Source organism: Ctenopharyngodon idella, chromosome 19 (assembly GCF_019924925.1).
Source record: "Ctenopharyngodon idella isolate HZGC_01 chromosome 19, HZGC01, whole genome shotgun sequence".
NCBI classification, from domain to species: Eukaryota; Metazoa; Chordata; class Actinopteri; order Cypriniformes; family Xenocyprididae; genus Ctenopharyngodon; species Ctenopharyngodon idella.
Window position 1 is genome coordinate 9,839,387 of NC_067238.1, and position 17,626 is coordinate 9,857,012.

At 36.1% G+C, this 17,626-nt stretch overlaps 1 protein-coding gene across 1 annotated transcript; it reads left to right on the forward strand.

Annotated features, from left to right (window-relative positions):
* The first annotated feature begins 11,270 nt into the window (after positions 1–11,270).
* On the forward strand, positions 11,271–15,428 carry galr1a (galanin receptor 1a). Its single transcript, XM_051872958.1, has 3 exons — positions 11,271–13,502; positions 14,186–14,251; positions 14,394–15,428. Exons 1-3 carry the CDS (start codon positions 12,849–12,851, stop codon positions 14,697–14,699), a joined length of 1,026 nt encoding a protein of 341 aa, XP_051728918.1. The 5' UTR covers positions 11,271–12,848; the 3' UTR covers positions 14,700–15,428.
* The last annotated feature ends 2,198 nt before the right edge of the window (positions 15,429–17,626 follow it).

The following is a 17,626-nucleotide window of genomic DNA, read 5'->3' on the forward strand; positions in this document are numbered from 1 at the left end:
AAGACTGAAACACACTGGAACGTTAAACAACAATCTGACAGAAGACAGAGAACACAGAGAGAATAAATAGTGAACACAATATCAAGGGAGGACAAGTGGGGAAAATTAACTGATAATCAGATAACAAGGAGGGGAGGTTCAAGACATCAAACAGAAGCCATGTGCTCCACATAATACATATCTGAATTTTACTGTTAACAATTTGACATTATCCAGGATTGTGAGGTTCTTCGAAGTTCATCCTGGAGGTGCTGTCATAGCAACACGTCTGTAAGCTCAAACCTCCTCAGGAGCCGGCTTGTTTCACAGAAACAAGGTTTGACTGTGTCTTTTTAAAGGTGAAAGTCTGTTCCAGCCATTGCTACTTTCTTACAAGAGCACCCTATTGAACCGGGGAAATTAATAATTAAAAATATAAATGGAAACATGTTTTATATACATAATAATAATAATAATAATAATTTAAAAATCAATTTGAAAATAATTATAATGTTGTGTAGTCTATGATAGACAGAGACAAATTTAATTTTTGAGAGATTTATTCGTGATTGAATAATTATGTCATAATTTTATTGGAGCCTTATAGACTGTCAGGCTATGGGCCCTATTTTCACACACTTAGGGCATGTCTGAATCCACTTTTGCTATGGTTTAACAACGGAAAAAATGGTCAGCGCACAAGGCGCATGGTCCAGAAGGGTTTTACCCAGTCTCTTAATGAGTCAGGGCTGTGTTTTGGGCATAACGTGCAATAAACCAATCAGAGTGTCATCTCCCATTCCCTTAAAAAGCCACGCTTGCACCATGGCATATTGCTATTTACATGGTGGAATATAGACACCCTCAACTTGACAAGTCAGCTTAACCCTTTGACATGTAACATGGGTCTAAAGTGACCCGACTGAGTTTTTATTTTCTATATCTTTGCAAGAATTTAATTTCATCATTCAGTATTCCAAGTATTTCTCAACAAATTTGTTTTTGATCATCACAAATCCTTATTTTCATTTTTCCTTTCTTACTTTTTGAATTAAAATCGTTTTAGTATCACTACCCTTCTAATGCACAACATGGGTCTAAAATGACCCATATTCATTCCTTATTTCAATCATGGCTGAGTGATTCTTTGCTGAATCTTTGAAAGAAATGTATTTTATCATTTATTATTCCAGGTATTCATTAAATATCTAGTTTTTGATTTATTTCCACAAATCATTATGTTTAATTTTTCCTTTCTTACTTTATATACAAACACAGTTTTTGTAATTTTACATCAATTTTACACACATGGGTCAAAAATGACCCATATAGAAACCTTTGATTTTTGCAAGTAGGAACATATTTACTGCAGAGAAATATTAACCTGCCACACATTTCACCACTTAACATGTCTTTATATATATATATACACACTGCCCTCCAAAAGTTTACACCCCTGGTAAAGTGTGGTTTTGGACGATATCAGCATAAATCCTTATCATTTTTTGGTGCAAATACATTAAAGTAAGTTGACATTATCATTGAAGACCAGCAATAATAATTTTCATTTTGATTACATAATAATGGCAATATATACATGTCAAAGTCAGACATGCCCCTTTGCCAGCTGTGATGCCTGGTTACTGGTTTAAACTTGGCCCAGGTTTCTAAAAGATTTTTGGGTCAGCACACCTTAATAGCTTCAACAATTGATTGCCAATTAAGTTTAGAATACAATGAACCATTAGTTTGTAACCGTAGTTTGTGTTGTCCCTTATCAGTGCAAAATGATCACAAATTAAAAAGGATTCATGCCAATATTGTCCAAAACCCCACTTTTCTAGGGCATTTCCAAACTTTTGGAGGGCAGTGTGTGTATATATATATATATATATATATATATATATATATATATAGGCTAACGTTACCTAGATCTTGAAATCCATTACTATTGAGAAAGAGAAACATGTCCAATACTATTAGCTGGCTTGCTGTTGACATATTCTTTTCTAGCTAGATAATATTAGCTTGTTCAAACAATATAAAAGTTGAAATAGAATGTTATTATATACAAGTATATCACTGTCGGGCAGAAACTTTGTATCTCCGTAAGAAAAAATAAAATAAAATAAAAATTGTGGTCACTGAGAAAAAGATGTTTTGAATATTTATGGATCATAGAGTTCAGAGCTCATGGAATATTACATGCTAAAATAAATAGATTTCAAAAGATAAAACAAAAAATGCCCAGCCATGCATGAAATAACATTGGAAATGAATATGGATCATTTTAGAACCATGTTGTGCATTAAAAGGGGTTTGCATAGCTTGTGCATCAAAGGGATAAATGTGTGTATTGCCACGATTGGTCAAATAATTAGCCAATTTCATTCGTCATTACTGCGAATAGGTAATTCTGATTCATGCAATGACTATCCATTATGACATGTAGGCATTTATATCTTTATGTGCACAATAATATTCTTTTACATTGTAATTTTATATTTGTCATGTTTGTGTGCTGCTGCACGTCCCTGTGTGTGTAACAAGCAGAGTGTACGCGCGTTGTGCACCCTCCTATAGGTTTATATTACTAATGCACCCTTTAAAATACCGTGCCATTGATTTTAGACCTTGTTTTTTTTTTTTTTTTTGGTAAATGGTTCATTAGTTTTCAATTGCCTCAAAATAGCAACACGCCAACAATGCGCCTGAACACACCTCGTTTTCAGAACAGCATGCCGATGGGCGAACAAATGGGCACGAGAGCATTTGCTATTTAAACAACATGGGCGCTGAACGTGACAATGATAACTGCGTCGAGCTGAAACTACCAAAAAAACTTAAGTCGTGCCTGCCGTTGCATTGTGCCGGATGTATGATAGGTCCCTATGAGCGCACAATGACGAAAAAGTACAAACAAACAGTCTTTAATATTAAATCCAAAAGTAACATGCAGGAGATGAGCCAAAAACAGAATAGCACAACTACAATCAAACTAAGATGAAACTGAACACTAAACAAAGGGAACTAAGGGCTTAAATCAACAAAACTAGAGACAGGTGTGTAATATATACAGTAACCATAGAAATAAACAAGGATCGGGAACACAAGCAAACAGGAACAAAACACAATCAAAACACAATGAAACGTCTAGGTTACTAATGTAACCCCCAATCCCAGAAAGGAAAGAACGGAGATATTATGTCAGAATGACTGACGAATTGGGGTCTCGCCTAAAAGGCCAATCACCTTCGAGTGTAAACAAAACAAGCCAATGGTCATTGGCGAGTGAGAATTGCATCACAAACCACACCCCGCGAAGCGGGTATGAATAGAAACATGCTGATCTCACCGTCCCGGCCATTTCAGCGGTGGTACAGCAATTGTGGCAATGGGACGTAAAGTCATTACATTAGTAACCTAGACGTTCCCAATTAGACAATCATGTTCAATGTTACATCAGAACGACTGATGAATTGGGATCCCTACCAAAATTCCGCAGTTGCTGCCCCTTCCAGCATCTCGCGTAAGCCGCACTACATTTTCACGATTTGTATTTGTACAAGCTTTACACTTTTTCAGTGTCAATAGTAGTCTTTTTTAATTAACAATTCATACAATTTTACACATGAAATGGATAAAGCTTAAGGGTCAATAACATATTTATAGTGGCACAGAATTTTTTTTATGTTGCATTATTATTATTATTATTAGTAGTATTATTTTATATGTTATCTGCATCTCCTGCACTACAGGTTTGGAACGACATGGGGGTGAGTAATTAATGACAGAAATTTCATTTTTGGGTAAACTAACCCTTTAATGACCTGCGGCCATATTCACAAGACATTCTATCTTACATATCTGCATATCAAGAGATTCCAGAATTCAAGCGACAAATTATGTTTTACAAACAAAGTTCAGGAGAAGCACGCATCTAATCAGCTAGAGAGGAGGCATATATATATACACAGCTGACTCACCTAGTTTCCTCCACTGTTTTCTGCATCCCTCAGCCACCTGACTCACTCTCGGCTGGGGATACGGGGGAGTAGTTTGAGCTAAATTTGAGCTCGGAGCCTCTCCTCAGACAGCACGCCAAATATGCTTATTTTACTCTTTTACTCTATTGGATCATTTGTAAGTGTGAACTCGTGAAAACAACTGCCACAGGTAATCTGACATTATTTTATATTTATTTATTTATTTTCAAAGATTTATTTTTGCCATTTTTGTCTTTTTATTATAATAGGACAGTGAGTAGACAGGAAGCGAAGTAGGTGAGAGAACGGAGGGGCCAGGATCGGGAAAGGTTCATGAGCCAGAATTTGAACTCGGGTCACCCGAGCTGCCCACAAGGCTATCAGTGCAGACGATAGGACATTATTTTCAGCTTGACCACAATGTTTTATTCTCCAACATTTAATACATTTTGCCTGTACATAAATGAACCTTTATGTTATGTCATTGCAGATTAATCTCTATAAATCAAAATATTTATTGCATTTATGAAGAAAAAGCTTAGCACCCAAGGCTCTCCTATTGCCTCAATGGTGTACAGTGTCATTGGGGGATTGCCGGCAACAACCATTTGTGATTTGGTGTGATTTGCGATTTCAGACACAGCCCAGGAATCACAATGGTCGCTAAAAAAAGTACGCCATACTTCTTCTTTCTTTTAATGGCTATTTACATTCTTTTTGTATATTGCCACCTACTGGGTGGTCGTGCAATCATTTTTAAAATCTTATCTTTTTAATCTTTTAATCTTTTAATCTTTAATAGCTAAGTGTTTTTATTACTGTGAACAAGTTTGATGTTTTATGCTAAATATAAAAATGAAATACAAAAATTAAAAAAGATAGATTGAATGAACTAAAAACCGGTCTGTGCTTTCAAAGATAATATGGCTGTATAGGTTTATTTGGTAACACTTTAGTTTAGGATCCATTTCTCACTGTTAACTAGTTGCTTATTAGCATGCATATTACTAGGATATTGGCTGTTTATTAAAACTTATAAAGCACATATTAATGTCTTATTCTGTATGACCTTATTCTACATCCCTTAATCCTACCCAATACCTAAACTTAAAGAGTTAGTTCACCCAAAAATTAAATTTCTGTCATTAAGTACTCACCCTCATGTCGTTCCACACCACACCCGTAAGACCTTCGTTCATATTTGGAACACAAATTAAGATATTTTTGATGAAATCCGAGGGTATCTGATCTACACAAAGGCAGCAACGTCATTGCACCTTTTGACGTCCAGAAAGGTAGTTGAAAACATGGTTAAAATAGTCGACGTGACTACAGTGGTTCAACCTTAATGTTATGAAGCGACAAAAATACTTTTTGTGTGCAAAAACAAAAAAAATAAAGATTTTATCCAACAATTTTAACCGTTGAACAAAGGTCTTACGGTTGTGGAACGACATGAGGGCAAGAGTACTTAATGACAGAAACAACAACCAAACCAAAACCTAACAAATATATAAAATAAATAAATAAATAAATAAATTAGAGCAAAATAACATTGCTTTATAATATATATAGCAGGCTATGCTTAGAGAGTATATTGCTATGGCTAATTACATACCCTGAAAGTTTCCTCCACTTTTGTAACTGAAAGTTGAAATGATTCACTAAGTTATCCGTAAACATATCCAGGTATGTTGCATAACCTGCTTTCTGGAACAAACCCATACAGGAGCACACGGTGAGGGAATGAACACTCAACCTGTGTTCTCACAACAATAGATGAAACATGGATCAAAAATGTCCAGACCCTGACACTTAACCAAAACCTAACTAGACAGGAGTGGCGGTATCTTGGCTTCACACTCCACACACACAACGCATGATGCACACTCAAAGCCGCACTCTTGCACAAGGACAAGATGATACATAAGTGTCAGGGTTTTGTCACCAAACTAAGAACCAGCGTGACAGAACCCTGACTTGAGTGCTTCTACTCTACTTCACTGGAGTCTTGAGAGAATAATGATGCTCTCTTACCCCCTCCACAGTTCAAATGAAGCAGCACAATCACTCATCCCTCCATTTCCTGATCTAATGTCTGTTCTCTCCTGTGTAAAACATCCAACAGGTCATATAGCATTCAACATAAAAGAGGCTTGTCAGAGTACTTACCTCAGAGAACAGATGAGAGAAGAGGAAGACTTTTGAGGAAATACTGAGATGAACTGTGCTAACCTTCCATTTCAGATCTACTCACGATTTCATTTATGAGAATATTGCTTGGTTACAAGGAAGCATAAGGATGAAGGTAAATTAACAACATCATTCAGTGCAGCAAAATAAGCTGTCAGAGATGTTGCGTTTCATTTTGTGTGTCAACATTACAGGAAAGATTGCATTATATTACTTTAAAGCAGTATGAAACAATTTGATTAGGAGGATTTATGCTTAAAAAAAATAACGAAAGGCATAGAATATAATACATAAATAACATTTTGTAATTCAGTATTTTCAGGTGACATTTGATAAATATTTTATGCAGCAAACTCAGGTTTGCACATTCTCTAACAGGAATGATGCAATTCATTATTTTAATCGAGTGTTATAAATGAAATTATGCATTTTTATGGGGCCATCTATAAAAGTAATCAAGAAGAGATTTGCCTATTACAGAAATGAAAGAGCGAGACTAATGACTAACTTTATGCTTCAGGGCACGTTGCGTCAGACTTGTCAAAAAAAAAAAGAGACCACGGCAAACAAAGCATTGAATACTTAATTTCATTATAATTTCTTTTGTCTCTTCTAAATTAGAAGAAGCTATCAGAAGAATCTTCACAGACAATGGATGTATTGGTTCAAGCCCGAGGCCTGCGTTCTCCGCCTCTGTCCATGGTGCTGAAACAAGCAATATACTGATATGCTGACCATTACTCTTTTGAGAGCTCTGATGACTCCTTCTAAACAACAATTGTACTCGCTTTTAATAAACATATGATTAAAATGGATTCTTAGATGAGTAATGATCTTTGTCAGGGGCTTAACCACATTGTGTTTGATTCATCTGACCCAGAAAAACATGATCAGCTCCAGCACAGTCTCTCACACTGAGAGAGAAAAAATGTTTTGGTCTTTGAGAAGAGGCAACCGGTCACCATGGTAACATCAAGATCTCACAGGGGCAGCACACAAAAGGCTGGAGGACTCCAAAACAATCTAAATCGTTAAAGAGCAGCCTAATAATCTTTCAGTGTGATTAGAACATTGATGAGTGGTTGATTTATTTTTTCTCATGCAAAACATCCAACCTTGTTGACACAGTGTCATGTCTGTGAGATGTTCAGGCCTCTTGAGAAGGACGCTAAAAACAACCATTGCATGTCAGTGGCAGATTTGTTTTACAATTCAGATTGAATTTTTACAAAAGATCCTTTAATTTCTCTGGAGATTCCTAGTCTTATGAGCTTCCTAAGAAACTTGCATTGATTTGTATTGTTTGTTTCTTTCCATAATCGTTCGCCTCATATGCCATGTGTTTGAAATATGCTCAGGTTGTCTCACATTGTCTGGTGATTCACTAAAAGCTTTTATTTCATGTCATGTGGGGCCACATCTCAATTCATGTTTATCATAAGAATGATTTTTCATTGAAAAGACAATATGCAGTAGCTCTCAAGTTACGATTTTTTTTTTTTTTTTTTAAATAATTTCATTAGAAATTCAGTTGTCATAGTTTCCTCAGCGCCATCAATACCCAACGAGAAGGCTGGAGATGTGGTTATCTCTTCAGCGATCGTACATGACTAACCATCTCTGGTTCCCTAAGGACAGCACAGTTGTATTTCCTCTTTGGATACTTGTAGTTGTGCAGTAAGGGTAAAAGGAATCCATTCAGCATGTGAGACAATTTATGTGTAATGGGTAGCTTCTTAAATAATAAATGTTTTATAGTGACCAGACCTATGACCAGCTTTGTCTCCATACTGGTGTGATGCATCCAATCTTCACACAAAAGGAATTGGATGAAATATTTGAATGCTACCAATCCACATTCTGATTTCTGACTTGTTATGAAGCCTATCTCATAATCATATTGGATGAGAACTGAACTGAGATGGACGATGACATCACTGTTTTCTGCAGACCTGCTTTATAGATGAAATGAACTAATTTAATAATTAACGATCTTTACAACGGAACTGAATCAACACTGACTTCAGCTGAACAATGACACTATTTTGTTTGAGAGATTTTCTGATGTATATTAACAGGTGGCAGCAGGTCACTTTGGGGCATCAGTCAATCTAAAATGTAAAATAATTCATACATTATTTTTTCCTTTTTTTTTTTCTTTACAATTGCTAGGACGCATTTCTCAATTCTTAGGTCAGTTTTTTAGCTCAACTTTTACTCTACAGCAGATAATTTTACATTCAAAATACACTAAGGCCAGGTTTCACAGACTAGGATTTAGATTAAGCCAGGATTAGGCCTTTGTTCAAGGATATTTAAAGGGATAGTTCACCCAAAAATGAAAATTTGATGTTTATCTGTTTCCCCCCAGGGCATCCAAGATGTAGGTGACTTTGTTTCTTCAGTAGAACACAAATGATGATTTTTAACTCCAACCGTTGTGGTCTGTCAGGCGTATAATGCTTGTCAATGGTAACTCCATCTATAAGAGTAAAAAAAACATGCACAGACAAATCCAGATTAAACCCTGCAGCTCGTGATGACACATTGATGTCCTAAGACACGAAACGATAGGTTTGTGCGAGAAACCGAACAGTATTTATATCATTTTTCAGTATTTATATCACCTCTAAAACACCACTATGTCCAACTGCCTTGCGCATCCGGTTGGTGAGGTCTGAAAACGCCTTTGATGACGGAAGTGATATACTTCAATGAGTGCGAGTGCGAGACATCACTTCCATTGTCAGAGCACGTTCAGACCTCACCAACCGGATGTGCAAGGCAGTTGGACATAGTGGTGTTTTAGAGGTAAAAAAATGATATAAATACTGTTCGGTTTCTCGCACAAACCGATCGTTTCGTGTCTTAGGACATCAATCTGTCAACACGAGCAGCAGGGTTTAATCTGGATTTGTCTGTGCATGTTTTTTTTTCACTCTTATAGATGGAGTTACCATTGACAAGCTTTATACGACTGACAGACCGCAACGGTTGGAGTTAAAAATCATCATTTGTGTTCTACTGAAGAAACAAAGTCACCTACATCTTGGATGCCCTGGGAGTAAGCAGATAAACATCAAATTTTCATTTGTGGGTGAACTATCCCTTTAAGTAGCTTTTATAAACGTGCCCCAGAAAAAACAAACAAACAAACAAAAAACATTACTGGAGTGCATCTTCAGACAAAACAATGGCACTGGCATATTTTAATGTCAGTGCAAGATGTTTTCAGTTAAGAAACCCTCAAACATGTATTTTAGTCTGGGACTAGGCTTAAGCCTAGTCTGTGAAACCGGACATGAAACTACCAAAACACTTCATGCATGTTTAAAATCAATTCATTCTTCCATAACACTAGCAAAGGTTGTCACCCAACAAACAAACTTTAAAAAAAAGCACTGTACCAACTGAGACGGATCAGACACACAATTGTTTGTTATATTTAACAAAAGCTGCAGTCCGTAACTTTTTTTGGTTAAAATTTTCCAAAATCAATTTTTGAGCAAGTACATAACCAGCTAGTGTTCAAAACTATCTCCTACCTTAGCCTGATTCACAACGGTATGCTTGTATTAATGTTTTCTAATAAGAGCGGTACTGGTGGGTTTCTGCGGGAAATTCGAGCATGCAGCTGTTTGTCTTTGCGTCATTACGTCACGTCTGTTTACATGAAGGAGTCCCAGCTAGTAGGCTATATGGCATGTGAGGATGCTGCTGGTAGCGGATCATTTACAGCCTTTTCTCAGAGCAGCTGGAATAATTAAACTTATCATTTTGATGGTGGATTGTAACCCAGAAATGACAATCATCAGTGACAACTAGAAATTAACCCGTAGTCAAAAGCAAAAGACTTCGGACTGCAGAGTGGCTACAGGTTTGAAATCTACAGGTAAGGCTAATACACACTAAATACACATAGTCACACAATGCTGATGTTATTAACATTAACAATTTGAGAACAAAGTATAACAATAATAATAATTTGCAAGGTTTGACGTGATCCGAGCTAAGCGATCGTTAGATTTAATCACCATTGGCAGCGCGATTGTAATGCTTTTTTTTCTTAGTTGGTCAGAACAACAGTGGTAGACATGTTACTTACTTGTTCAGATGTCATTTTCCGGTGAAAATTCTTATTTTGGTCATACTTCCAAGATGTAGAATCTGATTCCAAAGTACAGTATCCACACCGATGTGGTGACTGACAGCAAACATTAGATTCATCCGTGCTGAGAAGCCGTGCCGATGCACAGCCCACATGAAAAATGTTAATTCTGCAAATAACTGCAATTGCAGGTTTCAAACAGAGATGGTGACAAAGAGGCAAAACTTACGGACTGCAGCTTTAACAAATAATCCACAACACCCCTCACCCAACAAGCAGACCATGAGGTAGAGTTCTGAGGCATTGTCCCCGAAGAGCAACTAACACCCAAATGCAGGCCTCTGGTTACCGTGGTAAAAAAAGATAAGACTGGTTTACAAATACAAAGTTCTGGCATGAAACTCTAGATGCCGCAGGCTGATAGGTCCCTAACTCAATATGTTAGCAATCACATCATTATCTACATAGTGCAGCTGATTGGTGGCATCAGCAGCCAATGAGCTTGCTGCTCAACATTCATATACTTGCCATTGTTTGCTGTTAGCAGTCTGCAGTGCACTTCAGAAACACTCCATCTTCCCCAGCTCCACCTGTATAGATCTGCTACGGGGGTTATTTCATGTATGTTATGCAGCAGCATGTCTTACATGCTCACAGCAGCATGTCTGTGAATGTATTGAATGTATTAGCATTAGCAAGTCTACTTGCTCTGCACAGCAGCAGCAAAAATCAACAGCAGCAGCAGCAGCAGTGTAGCATATCTATTTTGCCAAAACCAAATATATTAACATTGCCACATCCATTGCCATGCTAATCTCTCTGAGAGTTGTCATGACAGCTCTCACTGTCATGACAGTTTTACTCTAAATTCACTTTGAAAAAGACAAATGTACCCCTTTTCTGCACAGTCCATCCTAATCCTACATTCTCTATATAATCACTTGAGATATAATCACTTGTACAATTATGTATCCAATTTTCCCATGTAATCAAATGTTCTTTTATATTGTTTTGCATATGTATTAATTCAGACACTATTGAAGGAATTATTCAGAATGGCACACTTAACCAAGATCACATGTATAGCATGTTGGGTATCCATGAACTGCATTTTTAATTTCCTTTATGTTCATTTACATTACATTTTGCTAATTCTGTTACATATCAGTATTATAATCTACTCTCTAGTCTCTTATCTTTACACAATTCAATTTCATTTGCAAAAAAAAAACAAAAAAACTAGAAGGCAAAGGATTGTAAAATTCCATCCAAAGGAACAACTCCTTATTGGCTTACTCGCTGAGGGTGTGACATCTTCAGACTTTAAAAGATCACCAATCACAAGATCAGGCCCCATCACCCCCTTCCCTTTTGCTGATTCTGAGAAATTAAAGATGAGCTAGAAGTCCTCTAAGGACCCCTAAGTTTGTCCCAGGCTGCGGCCTTGTCTTTCCATTCATCAAAGATGATCTGACACAAACTTAGTCACATTATTTGATACACTGACCCCCGGTTTCACATATTTTTTGTTTTGTTTTTGCGCACAGAAAGTATTCTCATACCTTCATAAAATTAAATTTGAACCACTGCAGTCATGTTGACTGTTTTAACGACGTCTTTAGTACCTTTCTGGACCTTGTGTCGGTTAAATTGCTGTCTATGGACGAGTCATATACCTTGCGGATTTAATAAAAAATATCTTAATTTGTGTTCTGAAGATGAACGAAGGTCTTACGGGTGTGGAACGACATGAGGGTGAGTAATTAATGACAGAACTTTCTAACCCTTTAACCCTTTAAACTAACCCTTTAAGCCTATTGTCCCAGACTAAAATGCATATTTGAGCTTTTTAACTGAAAGCAACTTGCACTGACATATTTTAAAATATGTTATTGTTTTATCTCAAGATGCATGTAAGTAATGTTTTTTTTTTTTTTTTTCTAGGGCACATTTATAAAGGCTGCTTAAATGTCGTAATTGTCCTAATCCCCACCCCCAAATGCTTTATGAACTTGCTTTTTTTTATATACTATACATCCTTTGCACATTTTTGTCTCAACACAATGCTTACAATGTAACTTTCAAGTTCACTTGAGTTGAGAATATATGGTGGGGGGTGACTCTTGAATCATAGATCCTGCGCTTGTTCCATGTTCATAAGAGGATGGGTGAGCAAGGCTGGGAAATTGGTGTCTCGGTGACGTCCACACAAGCAATATTTTATTGCGGCAGCAGAGCACCTCTTTTTTTTTTCACCTAACGCGAGTGCAAATACTAGAAGAGCTCCTGCAGATGAAAACATAAATCTAAGCGCCATCAGTGTGAGAAAGCAAAAGGATTGTCAGAAGCTTCATTTCTGAGAATTATTTTTATTGTTATGAAAGTGTGAACAATATAAATATTGTGATGCGCGTGAATGATCAACTCAAACCCCGTCGCTGTTGCACTCCGGTAAACTTTAAAGGATTTTCCAACCAAAACCTCTCTTCTGGAGAATCAACCAAGAACCAAGAAAACTAATTGCTGGAGATCTTCAAGGTTTCGTTTTCACGACAGACCGTCAAAATACGCTCACGTTAAAGATGAACATCCAAAACAGCAGTGATTTAGACAGACCTGAAGGCAACTTGGAGGCACCTGAAAAAACCTTATTTGGCATCGGCACCGACAACTTCGTCACGCTTTTGATCTTTGGACTCATTTTTAGTCTTGGGGTCCTGGGAAACTCTCTGGTTATCACTGTTCTGGCTCAACGCAAACCTGGACAGCAACGAAGCACCACCAACATCTTCATCCTCAACCTCAGTGTGGCAGATCTGTCCTATCTGCTCTTCTGCATCCCCTTTCAGTCAACAGTTTACATGCTGCCCACATGGATCCTGGGTGCCTTTATTTGCAAGTTTATCCACTACTTTTTCACCGTGTCCATGTTGGTGAGCATCTTCACTTTATCAGCCATGTCGGTGGACAGGTATATCGCCATAGTGCACTGCAGAAAGTCCTCATCCATTCGAGTTTCGAGGCATGCATTGATCGGGGTGCTGATCATATGGGTGCTTTCTTTCGCCATGGCCACCCCGGTTGCCTACTATCAGGGAATCGTGGAAAGTAAGGACAACAGTACGTTTTGCTGGGAAGTGTGGCCAGATCACAGCAAGAGGAAAATCTATGTGGTGTGCACTTTTGTCTTTGGATATGTGTTGCCGTTGATTCTGATATCTTTCTGTTATGCCAAGGTGGGTGATGAATATTTTCATCATTGATTATGAATATTTGCATTCAATGTCCATTGATTTTAATCCTTATTAATGCAAAATGATATGTGGGTTTGGTTTAGAATCTGTTTTCGATGAGAAATAAGGATGTCCGAAATTACATGTGTGCCAAGTTAGAAATATTGTCATGTTTAATACATTTATAAATCAATTTTTTGAAAAATGGTTATATGGTTTCCTTCAAAAAAAGTTTTATTACATATTCAAGAATTTGTAAGTTAAGTTTAATTCCATTTATTTCATTTTTATTCCATTGAGTCCTGAACAAAACATGAAAATAAATAAATAAAATAACATATAGGTCTATGGGTCCTCTCTGTTTTATGCATTTGTCACATGACAACAAAAATTGCATCTCCTGTATGTTGATTTGGCTAACAAAATGTTTTCAAATACTATTTTTTGCCACCTAGATCTATTTTTTACTTCAAGCCCCACAAAATATATCAAAATAAATATTAAGAAATGTAAAACTTATATATTTTATAGAATGATCTGTTGTATTCAATTCACTTGTATAAATAGCAAAAAAAAGTTGTATATTTGAATAATTCAATATATCTGGACAAAAAGTGCATGTCAAATCATTGTCCCATCATTCTCACATCTTAATTTCAAATTACTATGTGTCAATGTGTCTTTAGGTCCTGAATCATTTGCATAAAAAGTTAAGAAATGTCTCCAAGAAGTCTGAGGCATCAAAAAAGAAGGTAAGGAATATTAAGAGTGCTTGCTTTAAATATTAAAATATAATATCATCTCTTTCCCACACGTTTATGTTAATTGTTGACTTGTTAATTGTTTATTATTTTGTGAAAACCAGCAGAAATTTCTCTCCACCTCTCTTGACAGACTGCTCAGACAGTTCTGGTGGTTGTGGTGGTCTTCTGCCTGTCCTGGCTGCCTCATCACGTGGTGCACCTGTGGGTCGAGTTTGGCTCCTTCCCTCTGAACCAGGCATCCTTCGTGTTCCGTGTGGCGGCCCATTGTCTGGCCTACAGCAACTCGTCTGTTAATCCTGTTATTTATGCGTTCCTCTCCGAGAACTTCAGGCAGGCGTATAAGCAGGTTTTCCGTTGTCAGGTGGCTTCTGAGTGCCCAACAAATGAGGCCAGAGAGATGAAGGCAGCACCATCCACCAACTGCACCACTGTGTAATTCCTGCAGCTGTTATGTTTGTCAAAATTTATGATATCTTAAAAAAGACTTGAAGTTGAGTTTTTAAGCTTGGGAGAAGGCGAGAAGCTTGTTACATATTGATTTACATTGATAAGAATTGAACATGGTTAGAAATTGGCCAGTCTTTTTCTTATATGCTTGGAGGTTTGAGTGGTTGCCATTTTAAGGGCTTTTGACATGTTAAAAAAGCATTTGCTGTGTGCTTACTCATGATGATGAATTTCTTTGGAGCGCAATCGAGACCTTACTTAGCACCTGCTGTGAAGCTGTAGTGATGTATGGCCTGTAAATATGTGCAATCAAAAAAAAAAAAAAAAAAAAATGGTGAAGGTTAAGGAGAGTGAGGATCTGGTTTTCCTTTTCCTACAGGGAAAATAGTCTGAAATGTAATGAACTGTTATCTTGAGCCATGATATAATTTCAAAGTCTTTCAAAGTCTATCAAATGCTTGTTTAATAGCATTTTCCCCCTTATATCATCTGGGGGGAAAAAATGAATCAGAAAATGCTGGTCTTGGAAATGTCCCATATGTTGTACATAAGGTATAATTATAAGAATATTTTGGTAACACTTTACTTAAAGCCTTTATATATAATGCATTATAAAAGTATTTTTAATGAATGAAAAATGCATGTCCTCATGAATAATTGTAATCACAGTTATATTATAATATTTATTTTACACCTTTAGAAAGTAATGCATAAAACACAACCGATTTCAAATGTAACAAGAAATCTGCAAATATTATAATGCATTTTTACAAATATTTATGATATAATGCATTATAACATACATTATGAATACATGTATAATCCACTTTACATAAAGACATTTAGTAAAGTGTTACCAACATTTTATATACAGTACATCATGTTAGAAAATTTAACAATTTGGCTTGTTATATTATATTATATTATATTATATTATATTATATTATATTATATTATATGTAGTATAATCAACATGCGATAAAATGCTTGTTATATTGCATGTATATTTATTTTCTTTTGCTACATATATATATATATATATATATATTAGTGCTGTCAATCAATTAAAAAAAAAATAAACATTGAAGTTTTTAATATTCTTATACTGTAATACTTTCACACTGAATCTCCAAATCTCCAAAATAATGTAGAAACACCATAAAGCTAATATATTTTAAATATGTTTAATAGCATCTTTTAGCTAAGCACTATGAATGAAAGCCAGTATTACTGATACCAGTACTGATTCTCTATTTAATGGATTTTTTTCCTCAATTTTAGCCATTAATTATAGCCATTTAGAAATACAGTATAATTGAAAGCTATAATTTTTAAAGGCTGTGTCTTTAATGTATCAGGGCTCAACACTAAGGTTTTTTTCTACTGGGCCAGGTGGGGCGGTTCAGATTTTTACTTGCCCTGCTAAAATGCACAAAAAAAGTTGTTTTCGTTGTTTTGACCCATGTAACCTTGTAAATAGAGCTTTAAGATTTTCAGGTAGGTCTAACAGGTAGGCCTAAATATACAGAAATTGAACAATTTCTGGATCTGTGCATTTAATAAACACAGCACAGTCTTCACTGCATAAATTATAAACTGAAAATAGATTAATGCTTGTTAAAGCTACAAAAGTTATTCAGTCAAGAGCAGTGAGTGATTTCCCTTTGTTATTTGTTCTTTGATTAACATTAATGTTTATCAGGCTGCTGTCACTTTAAGACCTGGAATACATGACGCGGATCTGACACACATCCTCTCTCAACTCTACATTCAGTTAACGCTTTTTAACTCACTTAAAACTCTGCTTACAAGGTTACTCGCCAATAACAGCAATTTTGTGTGTTTTTGTCCGTTCAAGCGCAAAAGAGAACTCAGTTTGGCGCTGGCGCCTTTCTGTACAAGCGTTTGTACAAGCACGCAAGTGCACCTAAAGATGGCAGGATAAACAGAGGCTGCGTTAAATAGGCTATTTTTTACATGTTAAACTGAAAAAATTAATTAACTCACTCGCTAATTTTGACAGCCCTTATATATATTAGGGCTGGGACAATACATCGATGCATTGCAAATCGAGCAATGACTCTGTATCATTTTAGATATTTTTCGTATGTATCGTGATTCTCTCTCAAATCGATTCTGAGCTTAGTTTTTAACATTAGCTGGCATTGTGTGCTTTAAAAACAGCTGTACTCTGCTTCCTTCCAATTCCTTACACACACCACTTGAACCTTCTATAAAATAATCATTCATAAAGTTCGAAAAGATTGAAGCGAATTACAAGGGTGTTTGCAGTGGGCTGTTTACATTAATCTCATGTCATAAAAGCATTCTTGGGTGCAAATACATTCTCAGACTCAGCCGAATGCACAAGCGCTCTTCTTCGTGAGCATTTGAGCATGTGGTTAAAAAATAGCCTAGAGCGCCAACTGTTAAAAACTAAGCTCAGAATCAATTTGCGATGCATTTGGAAAAAATATCAGAAACGATCCACGAATCGCGATGCATCGGTAGTATTGTCCCAGCCCTAATATATATATATATATAGAGATTAAGCCAGGATTAAATGGAAACTAAAAATGAAAATGTTTTGGAAAGTCTTGAAAATATTTCATATCAAATGATCATATTGCATGTATTGGCCTATTTTTTTTTCTTTTGCTCCCTCTCTCTCTCTCTCTCTCTCTCTCTATATTTATTTTTTATTTTATTTTATTTTATTTTTTAAATCTGAAAATGCTGGCCTTGAAAATGTATCATAAGGATGAGAAGATTTTATATACATAATGTATCCTGTATCACCATCAAAAGAATTATGTGAAGTAGTAGCACTCAAAAAAATATATTTTTCCGAAGATCTCATAAATATAACACTCATCGGATCACAAAGCAAACCAGTACACCTGGGGATGTCTTTAC

Excerpts from the sequence above, each read along its gene's own strand:
- galr1a (XM_051872958.1), top strand. The coding sequence starts at position 12,849 with ATGAACATCCAAAACAGCAGTGATTTAGACAGACCTGAAGGCAACTTG. Across the intron at positions 13,503-14,185 it reads TATCTTTCTGTTATGCCAAG|GTCCTGAATCATTTGCATAA; the intron begins GTGGGTGATGAA and ends ATGTGTCTTTAG. Across the intron at positions 14,252-14,393 it reads CTGAGGCATCAAAAAAGAAG|ACTGCTCAGACAGTTCTGGT; the intron begins GTAAGGAATATT and ends CTCTCTTGACAG.